General features: G+C 33.5%; 1 protein-coding gene across 1 annotated transcript in view; it reads left to right on the top strand.

Moving 5' to 3' along the window:
* Positions 1–20,017, top strand: part of LOC136970858 (zinc finger and BTB domain-containing protein 26-like) — a 33,324-nt gene that overhangs the window by 6,734 nt on the left and 6,573 nt on the right. Inside the window, exons 2-6 of the mRNA XM_067265355.1 lie at positions 16,191–16,908; positions 18,328–18,469; positions 18,674–18,796; positions 18,924–19,037; positions 19,105–19,232. Of these exons, the coding sequence (XP_067121456.1) occupies positions 16,198–16,908; positions 18,328–18,469; positions 18,674–18,796; positions 18,924–19,037; positions 19,105–19,232 (1,218 nt within the window). The 5' untranslated portion in view covers positions 16,191–16,197. The remainder of the gene's footprint in view (positions 1–16,190; positions 16,909–18,327; positions 18,470–18,673; positions 18,797–18,923; positions 19,038–19,104; positions 19,233–20,017) is intronic.

Raw genomic sequence — 20,017 nt, 5'->3', positions numbered from 1 at the left:
GAATACTTCTAAATTTATTGTAAACTCTACTTATTTAAAACCATCTGGTGATATTGATGAACAGATTCTGGCCATTCATAGGCTTTTCTCTGCCTTTAAATTTCCTTACGTGATTGGTACTGATGCAAATGGTAGGTCGCCTGTCTGGTTTGACAGACTTCAAAATCCGAGAGGGGTGAGAATACTAGAACTAATATACGATTTAGATTTAGTCATTCATAATTTAGGGGGACCGCCTACATTCTCTTCCCACCAGGGAGAAAGCTATATTGATTTGACCTTAACTAAAGGTAGCATTAATATCAAAAATTGGAGAGTCTCGCTTGCTGAATCACTTTCAGGCCATAGGTATATTTTATTTGACGTTGAATTATGTACAGCTAGGACTCAAGAAACTAGCGAGCCTTTTAGTAAAAACTACAATGTCCATAGAGCTGACTGGAGCAGTTTTAGCGGTACATTCTCTGAAGATATTCCAGAGATTAATAATTTAATTCATCATAATCATCCGGTGGAATACATTATTCAAAAATACATAGAAATTATTCAAAAAGCTGCTGACAAAAGTATTCCACTCAAAAAATGGTATAGGCACTCTGTTCCCTGGTGGAGTCGTGAATTGACGGTCTCCAGAGCAGATGTTAATAGGTTAAGGCGTAGGTTTCAGCGATCTTGTGGTCCAGATCGTACAGATTTTAAGAAGCGTTATCTAGAAGCTAGGCGAAGCTATCAAAATTTAATTAAGTCTTCAAAAACTGAATCCTGGAAGAGATTCTGTACAGACAAGGGCAACATTGATCCATGGGGTCGCGTTTATAAATTATTAAAGAAGAGCTTTATTACTAGTTCTCCCAATTTAACTATCAAAAATGTTCAAGGCAAGACTCTGTACGATGACAGAGAAATTGCCAATATGCTCTTAAATCATTTCTTTCATATGGATAATACTGATAATGATAGTGATTCTCACAGTGATATAAGGAACTGTATTCAGCAACCTTACCATATGGGCGATGATCTGCCCTTTGTTCATTCGGAAATTAAAGAGGTCATTCTGGCTCAAAAGAATAAGAAGGCGCCTGGTCAGGATGGGTTGAATGCGGAGATCATAAAAAATGCCTTTAACACCTCGCCTGACTCCCTTGTTAATATTTACAATATGTGTTTAGCTGTTGGTGTTTTCCCCACAGCATGGAAGCATGCAGTGGTGAAACTCATTCCGAAGCCAGGCAAAATTCTGGATAATCCGAAATCCTTTAGGCCAATTAGTTTGCTCCCTGTATTAGGTAAAATTTTAGAAAAATTAATGATCAATAGGATAAATTACCACTTAAATCTTAAAAAATTCCTAAATAAAAACCAATTTGGCTTCACTCCTCAGATGAGTACTGTTGACCCCCTGATTAAAGTTAGGGATATTATGCAGCATGCCTTAAGTAACAAAAATATATGCATTGTTATCTCTCTGGACATTTCCTCAGCATTTGACACCGCCTGGCCCGTCTTCATTCTACGCGAACTTCGGACTGCCGAAGTACCAAAGAATCTGTACGATCTCGTGGTTAGTTACTTTCAGGACAGGAAGGTATCTTTAAGGTATAATACTGTAGTATCCACTAGGGATGTTTCGCTGGGTGTTCCTCAGGGTTCTGCTTCTGGCCCAGCTTTGTGGAATATTTTAATGAACACTGTTTTTAGGATCAAGCTTCCCGCCGGTAGTGAGCTCTTTGCCTTTGCCGACGACCTGCTTGTGACGGTGACTGACAAAAATATTTATTCTCTTAAAAAGAAAGCTAGTTCCATACTAGCCAGTCTTCAAAATTGGGCTAATGATACTAAATTAAATTTTAATACTGACAAGACTAAATTACTATTTGTAACGAGGAAGCGTAAGATTAGTAAACCACCTCTGACTTTAAATGGGAAGGTCTTGGAGTATGTAAATTCAATTAAATACCTGGGGGTTACTTTACATGACAAGCTTAGCTGGTCGCCCCATATCCGTGTGCAGTTGGGGAAGGCTGAGAAACTGCTACACATGTTTAATAGAATTGCGACCCTGCGTTGGGGACTTGCTTCTAAGACTTTAGATGTTATTTACGAGGGTGCTGTACTACCGTATCTGGGATATGCTGTAGGCGTTTGGGGGGATGCTCTCAAGTACCAAAAGAATAGGGATATGCTTTTAAAGTTTCAACGGCGTATTTGTATTAAAATAATTAAGGGTTATAGGACTATTTCAAGAGAAACTGCTTTACTTTTAGCTAACAAATTACCATTGGATCTTCTGCTTAGAGAGCATTATGATTATTTTAACATTAAGAGGGAAGGTACATTGCACCTTAATAATTATTGTGTTCAGTATGCTATCCAGGCTGGTGTGGAGCAGCTTCCTCACCCTGCATATTCACATGAAGATGCATTGATCGATTATGCTGACCACCACCTGCTTAAGATATTCACTGATGGGTCGAAGTCCGAGTGCGGCACGGGGGCAGCTGTGGCTTTCCTGTCAGGCATGCAAGTTTTGCATTGTTTAGACTTTAAGTTACATCAGGATTGTTCCATTGTTCAGGCTGAAATTTTAGCTGTCTGGCATGCTTTAAATTACATAATTAAAAACAAGCTGAACCAGGTGTTACTTTGCATTGATTCGCAGACTGCATTGGCTTGTTTAAAAAAGCCTAAGATATCCACCAAGCTTAGTTTAGACATCTACAACTTATTCAAAAAGTGCGTCGCCTTGTACAACACTAAGGCCTCTTGGATTAAGGCACACTCTGCTTGCCCTGGGAATGACTTGGCTGACCTCCTGGCTACTAGTGCACATTTAAATAGTAATATAGACTATTCTATTCTTCCTTTAGGGCATGCTAAGCATATTCTACGGCAGAGTTCAATTAAGCTCTGGGACTCCAGATGGCAGGCAGACACAAATGGTGCCGTTACGCATAGCTTCTTTCCTACTGTCAGTCACAGGATTAAAATTAATTGGGAACATCATGACCATTTCACTACGACTTTATTAACGCAGCATGGTAAACTAAATAGCTATCTTTACAGATTCAAGATCATAAATAACCCAAATTGTAACTGTGGTTGCCATGTTCCGGACACTATTGAGCATATCTTGTATGACTGTAGCCTTTTTGATATCTGTCGAAGAAAATTGATCACCTTCCTTTACGACCGGTTGCAGGTCTGGCCGGCTCCTCTCCACGCTTTAGTAGAGGACACTGAGGGTTTTAACTTACTAAAAGATTGCTTTATTCAGTGTGCTAGTCATTACGGTCCCCAATAAAACTCTTTCTGCTGGCTGCGGCTTACTGTCACTGTTCCTGGCTGGGCTATTTAGTGCTTCTACTGGGTCTATCTTGGTATTATATGTTTTTGTATAGTTGTTTTATTTAGATGTATGTACTTGTTTCTAGTTTTTGTGTGTGTTTTTGTGGGTGTCGTATGCTCTGTTCCAACTCTAATATTGGAATAGGGTATGTCGCTTCACCCGCTGTCCCTTCTTTGTGCCATCATATTATTCTCTTGTGCCAACTATGCCTAGGCTTCCCTGGGCCTCTTAGTGCTCTCTGAGCGGAAAGAGGTCTTTTCTGCAAAATAAAAAAAAAAAAAAAAAAAAAAAAAAAAAAGGCAAAGTTGTACCCTTCAAGAATAGCAGCTGTTATTAAACTATCCCTAATGTGATTGTATCTATTGCAGTGAAAAACTTGGAGATAGCTAACTTTTAATAAACAAAGCACTAAACAACTAAATCAAAGATTTAGATTTAGTGTCAAATGTATTGAATTGCAAAAGAAATATACAAAAGAAACTTTAAAACACAGAGTAATAAACACACCCGCTCAACCTTAAAACGTAGCAATAGTTTAATTACTAAAATGTTTTCACCTGTTTTAAACATTCATCTTTGTTTAGGGTACATAGTGGAATGCCAGAATAGAAACTTGACAAATTACATCATAGAATCACGGTTACCAGATTGGCTTTTTTGACGCCAAATTTACGAAATTTGGCTTTTTTTCAGTCCAATTGGCATCAAAAATTTTGTTTGGCTTTTTGTCTTTGTTTTGGCTTTTTTTGAATAACATCATGATAATTTTATTTTTTAACAAATTTGATTTTATTTATTTCAGTATCCATTCTAAGTTGTATATTATAATTTTTCATCATGGTTTATCGCATTTTGGCATTTTTATTCTAGCAAGCTGGCAACATTCTGGTATCCTATCAGCGACTCTACTTCACGCTTTTATAGATTTTAATCTGGCAACACTAAAATAAGAAATTTTGCTGCTTATTACTACTCTGCATGCCTACCTAGTAACTATTCAGCTGCGCCATACCTAAAGTGATTATAAAATCGTTCTCAAAGTTATTTTATTTTTTATTTTCATTTATAATTATGCCTAAGTGGAAATCGACATATGACAATAACAGAAAATATAATGATAAATGGAAGGATAAATTTCCTTGGATTAAAAAAGTAACCGATGGTTCTGAATCTGCATATTGCAAATTATGTAGGTGTACCATACTCCCAAGATTATCCAATCTTTCAAACCATGACAAATCAGACAAGCACAAGAAAAATACTCCATCTACATATCAAACTATTCTTCCTGTCACAAAAACCAGCAAGACAGTTGATGATAAAGTTAAGGAAGCCGAGTTACAGCTTTCAGTAAGTATAGCCTGCCATAGTGCAATAAGATCAATCAATCACCTTGGTGAAATTATTGTGAAACAAGGGTGTGGAAGTACTCTAGGCAAGATCAAATTGCACAGAACTAAATGCCTACTTCTGCTGAAAAATGTAATTTCACCTGTTTTGAAATCTGAACTTATTGAAGACTTGAAAGATAAAAGGTATGTAATAATCATGGATGAGTCAACTGATGTTTCAACTCAAAAGTATTTGTGTCTTTTAGTAAGATTTTTTAGTAATTTAAAACAGCAAATCACCACTAATTTTTTAGGATTAATTTCTGTTCAAAAAGCAACAGGAGAAAATATTTTTAATTTAGTTTCAGATGAAATTCATAAATGTGGCCAATCTTTAACAAATTGCATTGGTTTCGCCTCGGATGGTGCATCTAATATGGTAGGATGCAATAATTCTGTATGGTCTAGATTGAGTGAAGTTGCTCCTTTCTGTGTGCAGTATAAATGCATATGTCATTCTTTAGCGCTATGTATTCAATATGCTGTTTCAAACTTACCTTCTAATATTGGATATTTGTTGATTGAGATACCTAAATGGTTTAGAAATAGCAATTTAAGACGCCAAGATTTCAAAGAATTGTTTAATGTTTTAAACTTTTCAACAGATTTTGTTAGAACTGCACCACTTCCCTTTGAAAAAACATCTTCAACTTGCTGGCTAGTTCGGGGAAAGGTCATGTATAATTTATTAATGAATTGAGAAGAATTTATAGCAAATTTTATTTCTGCAGAAGTAGCAGAACAACGATTTGACACCAAATTTAAAGCAAGAATGATAAAAGAAATGATTTTGGATCAGACTAATTATTTCTATTTCCATTATGCAACTCCAATAGTTCAAGAATTTGAAAGGTTAAATGGCCTTTTTCAACAAAATAAAGCAGACCCTTATCAGTTGCATGAAAATTTATTTTTGCACTACAAATCTTTGCAAAGTAGACTTTATGATGATAATTATAAGAAAAGTATTTCTAAAGTTGATTTTGGAATGAAATTTTTGAATGAATGTAATAAATACCTGCAAATAAATAATAATGATGAAAAAATCAAGCAAAAAGTTCTAACTATCAAAGAAAGATGTTTACAAATGTTGGAAGAAGCTTTAAATCAAGTTCAACAAAGACTTCCATCGGCAAGGAATTTATTTCAAGATCTAGCGCAATTAAGCCCAAATATAATTTTAAACCAAGCTTTACGACCAAAGTTTTCTGAATTGCCATTTTTGAATTTAGCACAAGACAATCTTAATATGATTGAAGAGCAATACAGAAAATTACCTTTTGTCAATTGGATGGACGAAGATTAATTTAAGGAATGTGGAATACCCAATGAGAGTGAACTTTTTTGGCAAAAAATATTACAATATCCCCAATTCAAAGAACTTGTGATTTATGCCCTCAATTGCCTAATAACACCCATTAGCAATGCTACAGTAGAGAGGGTGTTTTCACTTTTAACTCACTTTAAGAATAAGGCAAGGAATAGAATGCAACTTTCTCTTCTAGATGCAATTATTAGGATTAGGTCACAACTTTTGTTCTCAAATATATGTTGCAAAGAATTTGTCCCTTCACATAAAATGTTAGAGTATTTTACTTCTGAGAAACTGTATTCCCCTGATTCAATTTCTTCTCTTAGTCATGAAGATATGCTTTTTAGGGAAGAAGTATTAATGTAATAAAATAGTTTTTCAAGTATATTTAAAGTATAATATATATAAGATAAATAATAAATTTTGGCTTTTTTCTGGCTTTTTTTTTTACCTTAGTTGGCTTTTTTTTTAAAATTTAAATCTTAGCAACCCTGCATAGAATTTAAATACAAATATTAAAAATGAATGTTAACATATTGTAAAAAAATATATAACGATATAGATATTAAAAATATGATTACACAAAAATAAAATTAAAAATACAAACAGTTAAATGGATTAGATATACATTAGATATAAAATAATTAAACATACCATTGAACCAATAGACTTGAAATTATTAAAAACAAAAACAAAAATGTATACAGTATTTTTCATACAGTCTTCATACACACAAACGATATTTGAAAAAGGACTTCTATGCCACTGAAAGAGAATCGTCGTCCTTGAAATTGGCATAATTCCACTTACTAAATATAGAATGCTTCTGCATGTCAGAAACTTCCAACTTTTTGTATGAATCTAGCTTTTAGGAAAAAGGAGATTTTGAGTGGGTGTGTTTATTACTTTGCATGTCAGCTGTGAATTAGATAAAACACAAGAGATAATAACTAACAAATATTTAATAAATACAATAGCCAGGACAATAATAATATAAAAAAATAGATTTTACGATTGTGCTGTATTTCTAGAATATTTTTGCATGTTTTCAAGGCATATGAATAGCCTCAAATAGAAGGTACATTCTGCCGTAAATACTTGCATTTCTAAGTTATTGAAAAAGGAAAAGATGTGAGGTATTGTTTTGGGGATACTATAGACTACCATGTATGGAATTTCGGGACTTCGAGTATATTTCTGAACTGAGGGGACTGAGATGAGTTCAATGATATCTTACTTTTGGACCGGAGACAAAAAATAAAAACATTATACTTTCTACTGGCAATCGCATGATGATTGGGAGTCTCATCACTCTCTCCACTAAGCCTATCACGTGTTTAACAGGCAATCTGGCAAGTCAGCCATATATACCTTCAACAGAGGCAGATGTCGATCCTTTTTGCACACCCTCGTGCTCCTTGACCTCGGGGCCTATGCGGCCCCTCATCCACCAACTTGCTCACTATCACTCATGGTTGGCTAGTACTACACGCCGCTATTGCAGCTTGTCCAACAAACCTAACCTATCCCTCTGGGAGATGACTGTCACCGCTAGGCTGTGGAAAAATCTGAAATGGCGTGGAATGCACTGTGAAACGCAAGAAATCGTAAATATTATAACTTTCTTATTTTTCGTCTCCTTTGGTCCAAAAGTAGGGTATTGTTGAACTCATCTCAGTCCCCACAGTTCAAATATATACTCAAAATCCCGAAATTCCATAAGTGGTAATCTATAGTATAGCCATTGTTTCTTCTAATTGTGAATAACTTTTATACGAACAATAACATCATCTACTTTCCCAGCAAATATTTTAATCAATTGACCAATGTTTTTAGCTTATTTTACATGCCAGTGCCAGGTCTACTCACTGAATTAACAAAAATTATTAACATCCTATTTGGATTGTCAAAGCATTCTACGATACCTTTTACAAATTTATAAGTTACAATGCATGCGCATTTACTGTTTATGTATATACATTCAAAATTCCAGAATTTTATAAATGATAAAAAATTCTATAAATTGTATAAAAACATCATATTAATATTGTATGGTAGAAATTTTTATACTGTCATACATGGCCCTGGTATTTAATCTTCTCCATAACAAGACTTCTATGATAGAGATGTCACAAGAATTTTCTAACTGTAAATGTTTAGAAAGAGTTACAATAACCCATAGAAAAAGATTAAATGTGAGGGCTGTGTATATGATATAAACTTTTAAAACTTGATAAAATTAGATTGTTAGTTTGAATGAAAAGAACAACTTATGAGAGACATCCAGAAAGTAAGTATCATTTGTGTATATCTATCATGCATTTTGGTAGTGTCAATGTTGCACATTCATAGTTACTTCTTCCACTCAAGAGCCATATTTGTTTTTCTTGTTCACGTTGAGGATCACTAAGCATTGGTTATAATGTTCAAAACGATCAAGCAGCTTGTCAGTCGTGAAATATGATCAATAATTAGGTTTTTGAATGCGAGAATAGTTTGAGTCCAGAAATAGTTTGAGTCTCAGTCTGTGGGAATCTAGGAACAGGGTATCTTGAATATAGTTCTAAGATATAAGTACAGTAGACCCCCCTATAACATTCCATATAAGATGGATTCATATAACATGGCGGAAAAATTGTGATCGTGTTCATATAATCTGCTAAAAGATGCTCGTATAACATGGTAAAAGAATGAGACAGATTGTCATGGCTGACTCGTGTCTCGACAGGATTGGTCAAATCTGGACCAATAGTGGACATTGCACAAATCGTTGAGTTTAAACGAGCAGCAGACCTACTAAAAACATTTTTTATTCAACAGCCATAAAAATGATATTTCTATTAATGATGTCTCCAAAGTTTAGTGAATTTTTCATGGAAAGAATAAATTATCAGGAAATACATCTGCCGTTCGATGAGCCACTCCACAATGAAAACAAGCTTAAGCAATGGTGTCTTTGAACAGTGCGCACTCAGTAAGTATTCCTGCAATTTTTTGTTTATAGCATAGTTTATATGGATTATCCCCAAAAAATTATATATGTTTTGGAAATGTTCGAGTCAAATTAGTCTAGAATCAATTAATTTTATGGAAAAAAAAACCTTTCAAACATCCGTACCCCCTAAACTGCACAAGTGCTGGGCTGTGAACGGCTCGTGTATTTGTAAAATCTAAGTGACTCGTACAACACAGAACGTATCTACCGTGTTATAGGGAGCTCTACTGTACTTCAATTTGCAGGACAATTATGTTGGAAAGTAGATAAAGTTATGTATAATGTAACGACAGTTAAATCACTTTTGTTTCAATTGCCTACTTTTTTTAAATAGCCAAACAATACTTAAAGTCTGATGTGCTTCATACTTATCTTAACTGCATAAATATGTCACTTCAATCAGTTGTTTGAAGGTGAATGAATGCGACTTAACTACAACATCAGGTCATCAGATTGATAATACACTGACCTTCTGGCAATGTTGCCAATTTTTATGTTTATATTGATGGCATTGCTGGAAACAGTCCAAAGGTCAGTGTATTATCAATTTTTACAGCAGTTCCAGTCGGAAGAAATAATAAATTTCTATGGGTCATTAGATTTTGCACATTCAGCTTTAGCTGAGGTTTTGTTTGGATAAGACTGTAATTGACTTCCCAGACACTCTGGGACCCTTTCCATAAGGAACATAAACACAACATTGGAGTGAAGGCAAAACTGGAGGAAGTAAAATTGATCTGAAAAGACTAACGAGGATCACATAAAAGCATTAGAAATACTAGAGATGTTCAAAGCAACGAAAGGATGAGGCTGCACCAAGTACAAAGATGGAGAATCATTGTCTGTTGCGTGGCAGTCACATTTTTGGTAATTTTGAATTATGACCATCTGACATACGACATTCACAGTTGGAATATACTGTCAAAATGAAAGCTTTTTAAATTTTATAGTTGTCTTCTCCTGATTGGACAGAATTTATGGCTCTGTTGTCCTCATCACCTGATTATTGGTGGACTACTTGTAAAGTGTTTCACAAAGAAGTATGAAATTAAGTCAAAATGTTTTTGTTTATTAAACTTATCTTGCTGGAGTTGCTTTAATGTATCTGAAATAAAACTTCAATACTTACTCTGGCTCATGATTCCAATAGACATGCAAACATTTTTGACCTGTATAGGGACTTTTGCTGTGCAGTGTGGTAATTCTGTTGAACTTGAACAAATTTTTAAAATTAAAAATAGTTCTTAAAGCAAAAATGTTTCATTGGTGACATGATTTAATATAAAAGGGCTGTAAAGTTAAAAAACTCCATGGAATGTTTTCACTTTAAGAACCTTTATTAATTTTATGAAGTTGGTCGAGTTCGGTGGAACTGCCGTACTACCCATTGAAGGTCTACGTGGAGTCAGAAATGTTTGAGTGTTTATCGAATCCTGATATCAAGCCTAACGTCGATATCAATATCAAAAATTTTGGCTTAGCACGTGGCTGAATAGGAGAAAGTGTGGATTACCATGTGTACGAACTCATTCAGCTAAACATACTCATGTTGATACCCTTATAACTGGAGAATAAGCATCTAGAATAATAGAGTCTAAAAAGGAAGAGCAATGAAGAAATGGAATTGAGTGGTGTAGAAAGATGGGAGATTGAGAGTGGGAAAGATGTTGACAGATATAATAAATTGATAAGGAGCATAAAAGAGATATTTTAAGCCACAAATCTTATAAATCTACATTTTTAAAACATTTGCTATTAACATAGATATAAACAAAGAAGCAATGTCTGATAATTGAATAGCTTACAAGTTGATTTTTAGATGATGATCAAATTATTAACTAAATTACAAAGTATGACATAAAGATAGATGATTAGAACTTTATCATCCATCATGTACCAAGTGTAATAATCAGTAACTAATTTTTAATTTAGTTTATTTAACTATTCTGAAGGAAGACAGTACACGAATGCATGGGCATCCATGTACTCTCTGGATAATAATTTATTTTTCATAATTATCAAGTCAAATCTAGGGAATAGAAGGTTACAATTTTAAATATTTAATTCAATAGTAACAGAATTGTCCGTATAGTTAAGTTTCTGATAAAGGCAAAGATTACCGAAAATATTTTATAAAGTAGTCTTTGAATATTTCCGGCAACGGATGTGTCACGGCAAAGATCACTCTAAAGCCTAACCGGCAGTGATTGCATTAAGAGTAGGCATCATAGATGACTTTATAGTATTTTTATTGATGTATATGTTTTGTATTGACAGATTAATCACCAGCACCTAGATAATGTGTCCATTTTGCCAATCTGTTCTGTCATCAATAGAAGGTTTAAATAGTACAGTAAATTTTTTAATTAATTTCATTCACAATTTCTAAAGTTTGATATTTTATTTAATATATTTAGTCAAGTTTTATTGAATTATTCCTCACATAGTTCTTAAAAATAGTACAATAAATTTTTAGATATGAAAAATTACTGTCACTCCTCACTTAATGATTTACCTGTTTAATGGCTGTTTGGAGTTACAATTGGCCATCTGGTACCAGGAATAACCCTTTCTTAGTCTTAGTCTCATTCTCGTTCTCATAGTCAGTTAGTATTCACTATGAGAAGTGTTTCCAAAACTACATATTTTGTTTATAAATTTGTTCATTGGAATCTCATTTGAAGGATTCGATGATTAAAATACTGATTTGAATGTTGCTTTTTATGAATCGGCCTTAATTTTTTGGTGCATCATTTTATAATTTTTGCTGATTGTATTTCTAAAAGCAAAAAGACACCACTCGTACTTCCTCTGGCACTTGAATTTTAATATTAACACTAGACGCAAAATGCTTTCAGCCACGTTTAGGATCCTTCTTCGGGTAAGAGAACCATTATATCACGATGAAGATCTCTAAATGTGGCCAAAATGTTTGTGTTTGGTTGAAAGTAATATCTCAAAAATTACAATGGTAGAGATAACAGAGTCTTATCACACTGCTACTGGTAACATCAAAGAATAGTTGAAAAAAAAATACGGGTTTATGAACTGACCTGTTTCAGATTTATTTCTACCACACTGTACAGTACTGTGAAAATTAAATTACGAACAGGCCTAAATTAATAAAATTTAAGTCCAATTACAAAAATTTTAAAATTATATTACATTTTTAAGAAGGAAGACACTCACCTACAATGTGTAAAAAGAAACCAGTTGATAGTAACAGTCATGTTTACAGTTCAACTTGCAGTGTAGTACGATTATTGTTGCCACTTCCCCATTGGGTAAAAAATGACAATCAGGATTTACATATTTCTCTTTCTTAATTATTATTTATTCTATATTTATCATCAATCTCTAATAATAATAAATTACAAAACAATTTGATACTAGAGGGAGGATTAGGTGCTATCTGTTAATAAATTTAATAATTATAATTTTAATTAAATAATTTAGATTAAACTGGATGAAAAGAATTTGCCCGGAGCTGGACTTGAACCTACAATGCTTGCTTACTGTGCAGATGCATTCCCAATTATGCTACCTGGTCCTTTGGTTCAATTTCATTTTCCAATATATATATAACATTACACTATAACTATTGTCAGTTACTATGGTGCCGTCTGGGGATGCATCAAGCACCCTCGTCCTATATATCAGCCATTATATAGCCCGTTGGCTTTAGTAATATATTATATTGGGTTCAGTAGTGTTGTTTATATATACAACATCTTATATTCTTAAGTGTTTGTAGTATTGTCTGCCTATTAGATAATTTTCATTCTTTAATATTTTAATTGACGTTTTACTTATTTCATAACCCTACTCTTTGCAGTGCATAGCCACCTCCGAGTCTACGTAACCGTATTTAATTGATGGTGTGTGTTCCGATAATCAAGTACCCAAAGTTCTTCTGGTTTCTTCCACATAAGTATAATGAGGGTTTCAATTACAATTAAAAGTATAGATCACTCCATTTTTTTGCAAAATATCAATTGCATCTGAAGGTTGTTCAATTTTAGTTAACATGGAGCCTATTTTCATTTTCAGGTCTGGTGTTACTATAATAATTACATATTTCATATTATAATCAGCTATTTTATTCTTAGATTTAACAAGAAAAGTTTTTAACCAGTTATCTAATATTTATTTTGGGTAATTATTAAGTAGATATATATTTACTACATTTTCTGTTTCTGTTTTCCGGTCATCTAATTTGGTTGTTTTATTTATAAATTTACTTATATACATATTGAATGTGTTTCTTTTTATATGCAATGGTAGGCTTGCAGTATAATTTATTATTTTAAATACATTGCTTTCTTTAATATACCTTTTATTATGAAATTTATTGTCAGTTCTAGTTAGCATTATATCCAAATATGGTAATTTATTATTCATTTCCTTTCCTATTTCAAATACAATATTATGTATATTGTATAAATTAAAAGACACAGTCGTTTCTAAAAATTCTTTAGACGATCACCATTTTATTTTCTTTCTTGTTCTAGAACAAACTGTTGACGACTTGACCTTTCTTTTGAGGCTACTTATCCATCCAGTTTGTTCTAGAACGAGAAAGAAAATAAAATGGTGATCGTCTAAAGAATTTTTAGAAACGACTGTGTCTTTTAATTTATACAAAAATTTTATCATTCGACGGAAATTCAGAAAACTTCAATATTATGTATATTATTAATAATACCCAAATTGTGGGTTCAATTCAAGCTCTGAGTGATACATTTGGGACCTTAACAGGGTTGTAGAGCATACTGATAGGTACAAAATAGTCAATGGAACCATACCTCTAGGAGCAACCCTTTGCAAGATATAGTCCCCCTAAATTTCTGTCATGTTGCCATGCTTTTTTTCTAATATTTAACACCCCTACCTCATTTTCCCTTTTGAGAAAGGCTTGGAAATAGAAAAACTTTTCTATGAACCTTACACTTTGTGTCCTTACTGTACATTGTTCTCCACATCTGGAAACCATCAAATGCAATGTTTCTGCTTACCTATTCTAACAGAAGAAAGGAAGAGGTTGTTGGTGACCCCAACCTCTACCTATGATCACTCTTTATTATCCTGCCTCCAGTGCTTTCTTGTTGCCCACTTGCTTCTTTTTGACCCTCTAGAACAGTGATTCTCAACCACTGTGCCGTGGCACTTTAGTTTGTCGTGAAATTTCTGAACTGTGCCACCACTGCAAATACTCATACATAAGTGACGTCAGACAAGGAGTTCAATTAGTTTTACCTTCCTAGGGTGCATTTGGAAATTGCACCCGGTATTACCGGTAACTGCCTGTAGTTACCAAGGCATTTAGAAAATGTGACGTAAATAACCAACCGGTGACATCATAACAGTGATTTTTTTAAAAATCACTGTTATGATGTCACTGGTTGTCCTGCGGTATTTACTGAAGTAACCGCGTGTGCTGCCAAATTTTTAAATTATTAAAAGTGTACCGTGACAAAAAAAAGGTTGAGAATCACTGCTCTAGAACAATGATGTTCTATAGAACACAGGTGTTTTGTAAACTTGCCTTGAGTGTTCCACAAAAAAGGCTTTAAAGTTTTTATTACAAATTTTTTCCAATATACTTTATATTTATAAAGTATATTGTAATAGGCAGTTACACTTTGCTATTTTATTCAATACAATAAAGTTTATTAGTTTGTTGCTTTATTTTTTTGTCAGAATAATAAACATGCAATTGCTTATAGTTTTTTGAGTATATTGATGCTAATGTCCTGTTCAATAAAAAATGTATGAATGGTGTTCCAGGATGTCAGAAAGGTTGAGAGCCACTGCTATAGATTTACTCACTGCCCACTTTGGGAATCACAGCTTTAGACATTTCCTTTCCAAAATAAATAAAAATAATTAAGCTCCTTGTTTATTGACAATTTACTTAACGACCTAGTCGTAAGAATGGAACTTGGTTGTCAAATGAGAACTGCCTATAATGATTAACAATATAAACTAAAAACTGAAGTAAGTTATAAAGGAATTGATTATTTTTAGTTTTATGTAAGGAATTTTTTAGGAAGCATAAGACAAAACAGATCTAAATTAAAACTTAACAAGTATGAAATTATAGCACAAAATGTAATGAACTGTTTTAATAATAATTAAGAAATTATGATGTACAGTAGAGCATCGATTATCTGACTTAATTGGGGACTGGGGTTGGTCGGATAATCGAAAAGTATGAAAAAATACATTATTAGTATAGTGTATTAGGCCTGGTTTAAATACTAGCCTCCCTTTCATGGTCGAGCAAGTGCTGCCAGCTAAAACATGCAAAAATTTAACAGAAATAATATTAAGGTAGCCAAGACATAACTAAATATTGTAGCGCCACATCACTAGCGGACATTTGAATTTGCCGACTAGAACGCGGTCGGTTAACCGATAAGTCGGTTAATTGGGGGTCGGATAATCGATGCTCTACTGTATATGTAAGAAAAAGAATAACAATGGAAGATATAGTACAATTATGATCCAATTTTTGGCAAAATAGGTGAAAACTCTTTTAATTCTTGCGACGTTCAACATTTTCCACAATTGTCTTTTTCTGCTTTTCTGAATCATTGTCTGCCTCTCCTCCACAACCCCTCGTTTATTTTCTTAACAGCTTAAAAATCTTACTCATCTAACCCTCACATAAATTAAATAGAAAAATGTCAGTTGAATAATGTTGATTAAAAACCTTGCAATAAAATACAAACAAAAATACAGGCTAAATTTAAGACATTTGGATGAGCAGATAAATTAGACTCGCTAACATGGACCATACTAGTAATAGAACTGTTAGCAACCATATGCATTTGGTGATCTTTATATGATTATGTCAGAGGATTGTAAGGAGAGTGCAATATAGCTTTGTATATAGGTGGTAGTTATCTAATCCTCCCTGCAGCAATTGTATAAACTGTGAGGTTGAGTTGAAATTTTATTCAAAGCAGATTTGTTTATAATGATTATACCTTGTGCATTCAACAGAGGTTATAGATTATGTTGCATGAGTCAATTATATTCCTGCCGTTGCTTGTATTGGGAATGCTTTGTATCAGTACTTTGTATTTTTAAACTGTTTGTTTAAATTGGTCAAAGAAATTATAATATTTTGGATCTTTTCAGATAAAAAATGGGGACCCAGATACGATTAAAGTGGATAAATCATCAGTCGAATTCGTTAACTATGTTCCAGCAATATCTCCTGAGTGAGAGATTTGTAGATGTGACGTTATGCTGTGATGGTATGAGTCTCAAGGCCCACAAAGTAGTCTTGTCATCGAGTAGTACTTACCTTGAGAAATATTTTTTGGAGGAAGCGCCTCAAGACTCCACCTTTTCTATCAGAGGTGCAAAATTTGAGGAAATGAAAGCAATTGTGGACTTTATATATAGCGGTGAAGTTGATGTTTTCTCTCATTCCCTGACGAATATTTTACGAATTGCACAAAATCTTAAGATTCGGGGATTAATGGAAGTTGCCAAAGACATGAACTTGACAATTTTTCCACAGGAATATTCAGACATGATTACATATATTGTTCCAGAAATCTTATCTCCACCAAATGTGGAAGAAATGGATGAAATTACACCCATAAATATTCATCCAGTGTGTCAAGTAAGTGATGCAAAGGGGACAGAATTTAACACAGAGTCTACCGAGCACGATTCTTTAGAAATAATTGCAGCAGACATTCCGGAAGTTACAAAGGATCCAAAAGAAGAATTTCAGACTTACGACAAAGGTCCAAAATTAAGGAAGAGAGGCAGGAAAAGAAAAATTGTTTCCATTAACGTGGCTAGCAAAACTAATTTTCGGCGGAGAAGCATCACTCAGAATATCGTAAGTATTTTTAAAACATTAATTATTTGATGTAATATTTAATTAATTAATTTAGAATAAACTGGAAAAAAAGAATCAGCCCGAAGCATGACTCAAGATGGGGCCTAATGCCTCCTTCTAGCGCCAAATTCATTTATAATTCATAATTATTATTTCCAAATTGTAGCCCGATTATTCACAGCAGTGTGGGTGTTCATTTGCTATGCATTGGGTTTCTACTGTATATAATTTTGATTTAATGTATATAGCATGGCCACGTCTCTTACTTTTGTGATGCCAAGCAGCAGCATAATTGAAATAACTTTTGTCTGTCTTGACACATTGGTTTATTTGTGCATCCTCCTTGAATGCCATTGCTGATACAATCCTATAAGTTAGTATTTCTGAATGTGTTGTAGTACAGTAAGTTTAAATTATCAGATTATCAGATATGTACCACCCTAGGCACAGGATTGTCAGATGGTTTCTGTACACTTTTGTAGATGCCACCATTATGTAGTATTATCCCTTCATCCTGGTGAAGATAGTGTCCACAAGGTGCATTTTTTATGTCTACATTTATCACTACAAAATAGCTGCATCTGTACAAAAGTCTGTTGGAAGCCATCCTACAATCCTATCTTCATTCTGGTCCCCTCACACAACCTATGCTTAGAATCACTATTAAGTAAAAATTCTGTAGGAATGAATTAATTTAAATGCATATTTTCCAATAAATTTGTATTTAGTATGAATTCTCTTACTCATGTTGTGATAAGTACTCATCAAATATAAGAGGAGGTGTGAAAACTTTGGGAAATACTTCTGTAAGGCATCAGTAATTTAAGCATAATTGCACTTCCTTTCAAAATTTGAATTTATTGTGCTGATTTTCCACAAATATTGGAATGATTTTAATAATATAGTGTGATGTAAAACCATATTATGGTCTTAAAATATTTAGCTGCTTTTTTTAAAAATAAGTTGTCACTATTTACATCTTTTAATACAGTCACTCCACCAAATTTCTGACAACCAATAGTTTGACCTGTCTCTATTCCAGACAAAATTATGTGAGGAAACTCAAAATTCTTGCAGCTGCTGGACTAGTTTACCAGACATCACAGGCGGCATTGTATGTAGGGCATGCTTATTTACATTACTTACACTGGACTTGTTGGTAGTGATACTACAGTTTTGCAATATATCCTTAGTTTACTTTGCTTAAACATGACTATGGTTGATCCAGAAAAATAGTTAATCTGGAAAGGCTTTCCAGGGTGCCAGAAATTTGGTGGTTTACCTATATAAAAATGTTTGGAAATAAATACTGAGCTTTTGTTTGATGTCTAAACAAAATTTTTATAAACTGTATGTTTGGATAACTTTGCTGATTAATTAAATAATTATATGGGGACTTTTGTTTGTTTGTAATTGTAGCGAGAAAGACAGAATTCTTTTGATGATGCTTTGATATCTGGCAATTTGGTTCACGCGGAACCCATTTCTTTAAGTCCGTTAAACGAAAACAGTTCTGTTTCAATATGTCAAAATTGCACAGAAGGTAACACATATACTTCAAGTAAGTAAAGCTGCATTCAGATGGGCTTTTCTTTTGTTGTTATGTTATGGCTGGCCAATCAAAGAAGGCATTACAAATAGCTCTTTCTTTCATCGCTAGATGTAACAAAATAACAAAGCAGAGCCTGTCTGAACACTGCTTAATTTGAGTGTGTCGTTCCTTTCCTTTTTTTAAAAGTAGTAATTGTTTTTATATAATTTACAGTTGTTAAATCTGAAGTAGAAATAGAAGATGAACCTGAATATATGTTACAAAATACAGAAAATTCTTTAGCGTTTCTTGATTCCAACGAGAGGATTGGAGAAGAAGTGGAGTTGATGCCACAACGTATGTGTAAATCTCATAATTGGAGTTGCATAGTCACTGAAAAGTAACATTTTGTATGCTCGATTACTAAACAACATTTCTATTATTGTATTGTCGAATGAAAAATTATACTTTTTATATTGTTTAGGCGAAATATCTAACGGGAGTGACATAGCCATACACTTTGCAAATGCTCTGGCGGCCTGTGGTCCGACTAATTTTCCATTAGGTGACAGAGATACGTCAGAATTTTGGGAAGAAGGTAACAAATGCAGAAGGAGTTATTATGTATTTAAAGTGTAATTTTAATATTTGGTATAATTTTATAGACGGCTATGATTTCAGAAGAAGAGATGGAAAGTTCGAATGCCGACTATGCAAGAAGACATTCGTCTCTAAAAACAATTTAGCATTTCATCTAAAGACGCATGTGGGGATAAGGCCATTCAAGCGCAAGGTAAATAAATTATGGAATTTTTGGTGCACATCATCATTATTGCATTAATGAAGGTAGTGTAGCAATTGGGATTACCAAACATTATCAGTTGAGTATTATCGACAATGCACTAACAGAAACTATTGCTACTGAATGAACAATATGACTGAGATAGTCAAGGTGTTTTTCTTGTATATTTCCAGCTGTTATATCATAACACAGAAAGGTACTGTAATCATCACAATTTGACTTTCTGGTGGTTTGTAAATGTTGACATTTTGACACCTGATGAACACAGAAAAGTAAAAAAAAAATAAGAAAAGAATTCTGCTTATGCATCTGTGTGTGTGAAAAGAGTATCTCTCAGGGTGGGGTGGAGATTAAGAAACTAAATTAGGTATTTTAACTTGTGTACAAGGGGCATTGATGCTGTTAAATTTTAGAGTGCAGAACTTGAGGGTGTCGTGTCATATTATGAACAGGTCATGCTTACTGACAATTTTACTTATTATTGAAATTTACAATTTTTTTTAAAAACTCATCTTTACTGTTAAAATTAAGCCTATTTATTGTATTTAATGATATAAAAACCATTGTCTGTGTGTGAATTCTCTATAACTCCTGCTGCTTTTGTCTAATGGAGGCAAAATTTTATTTTCTTTTTATGTTCCTATGGAAAGTATAGTCTACTTAATTAGTTAGTTATTAGCTATGAAAAAGTGTTTTATCGATTTCAGCTTGGTGATGTTGCTCATGCTGAAGTGACGTTGTTTACCTAAAGTTTCATTTTTAAATATTTTGTCAAA

Source organism: Centruroides vittatus, unplaced genomic scaffold, assembly GCF_030686945.1.
Source record: "Centruroides vittatus isolate TY-2023 unplaced genomic scaffold, ASM3068694v2 contig_221, whole genome shotgun sequence".
In the NCBI taxonomy this organism is placed as follows: Eukaryota; Metazoa; Arthropoda; class Arachnida; order Scorpiones; family Buthidae; genus Centruroides; species Centruroides vittatus.
The sequence above is the reverse complement of the archived record's forward strand: the minus strand, read 5'-3'. Positions and strand labels throughout refer to the sequence as shown.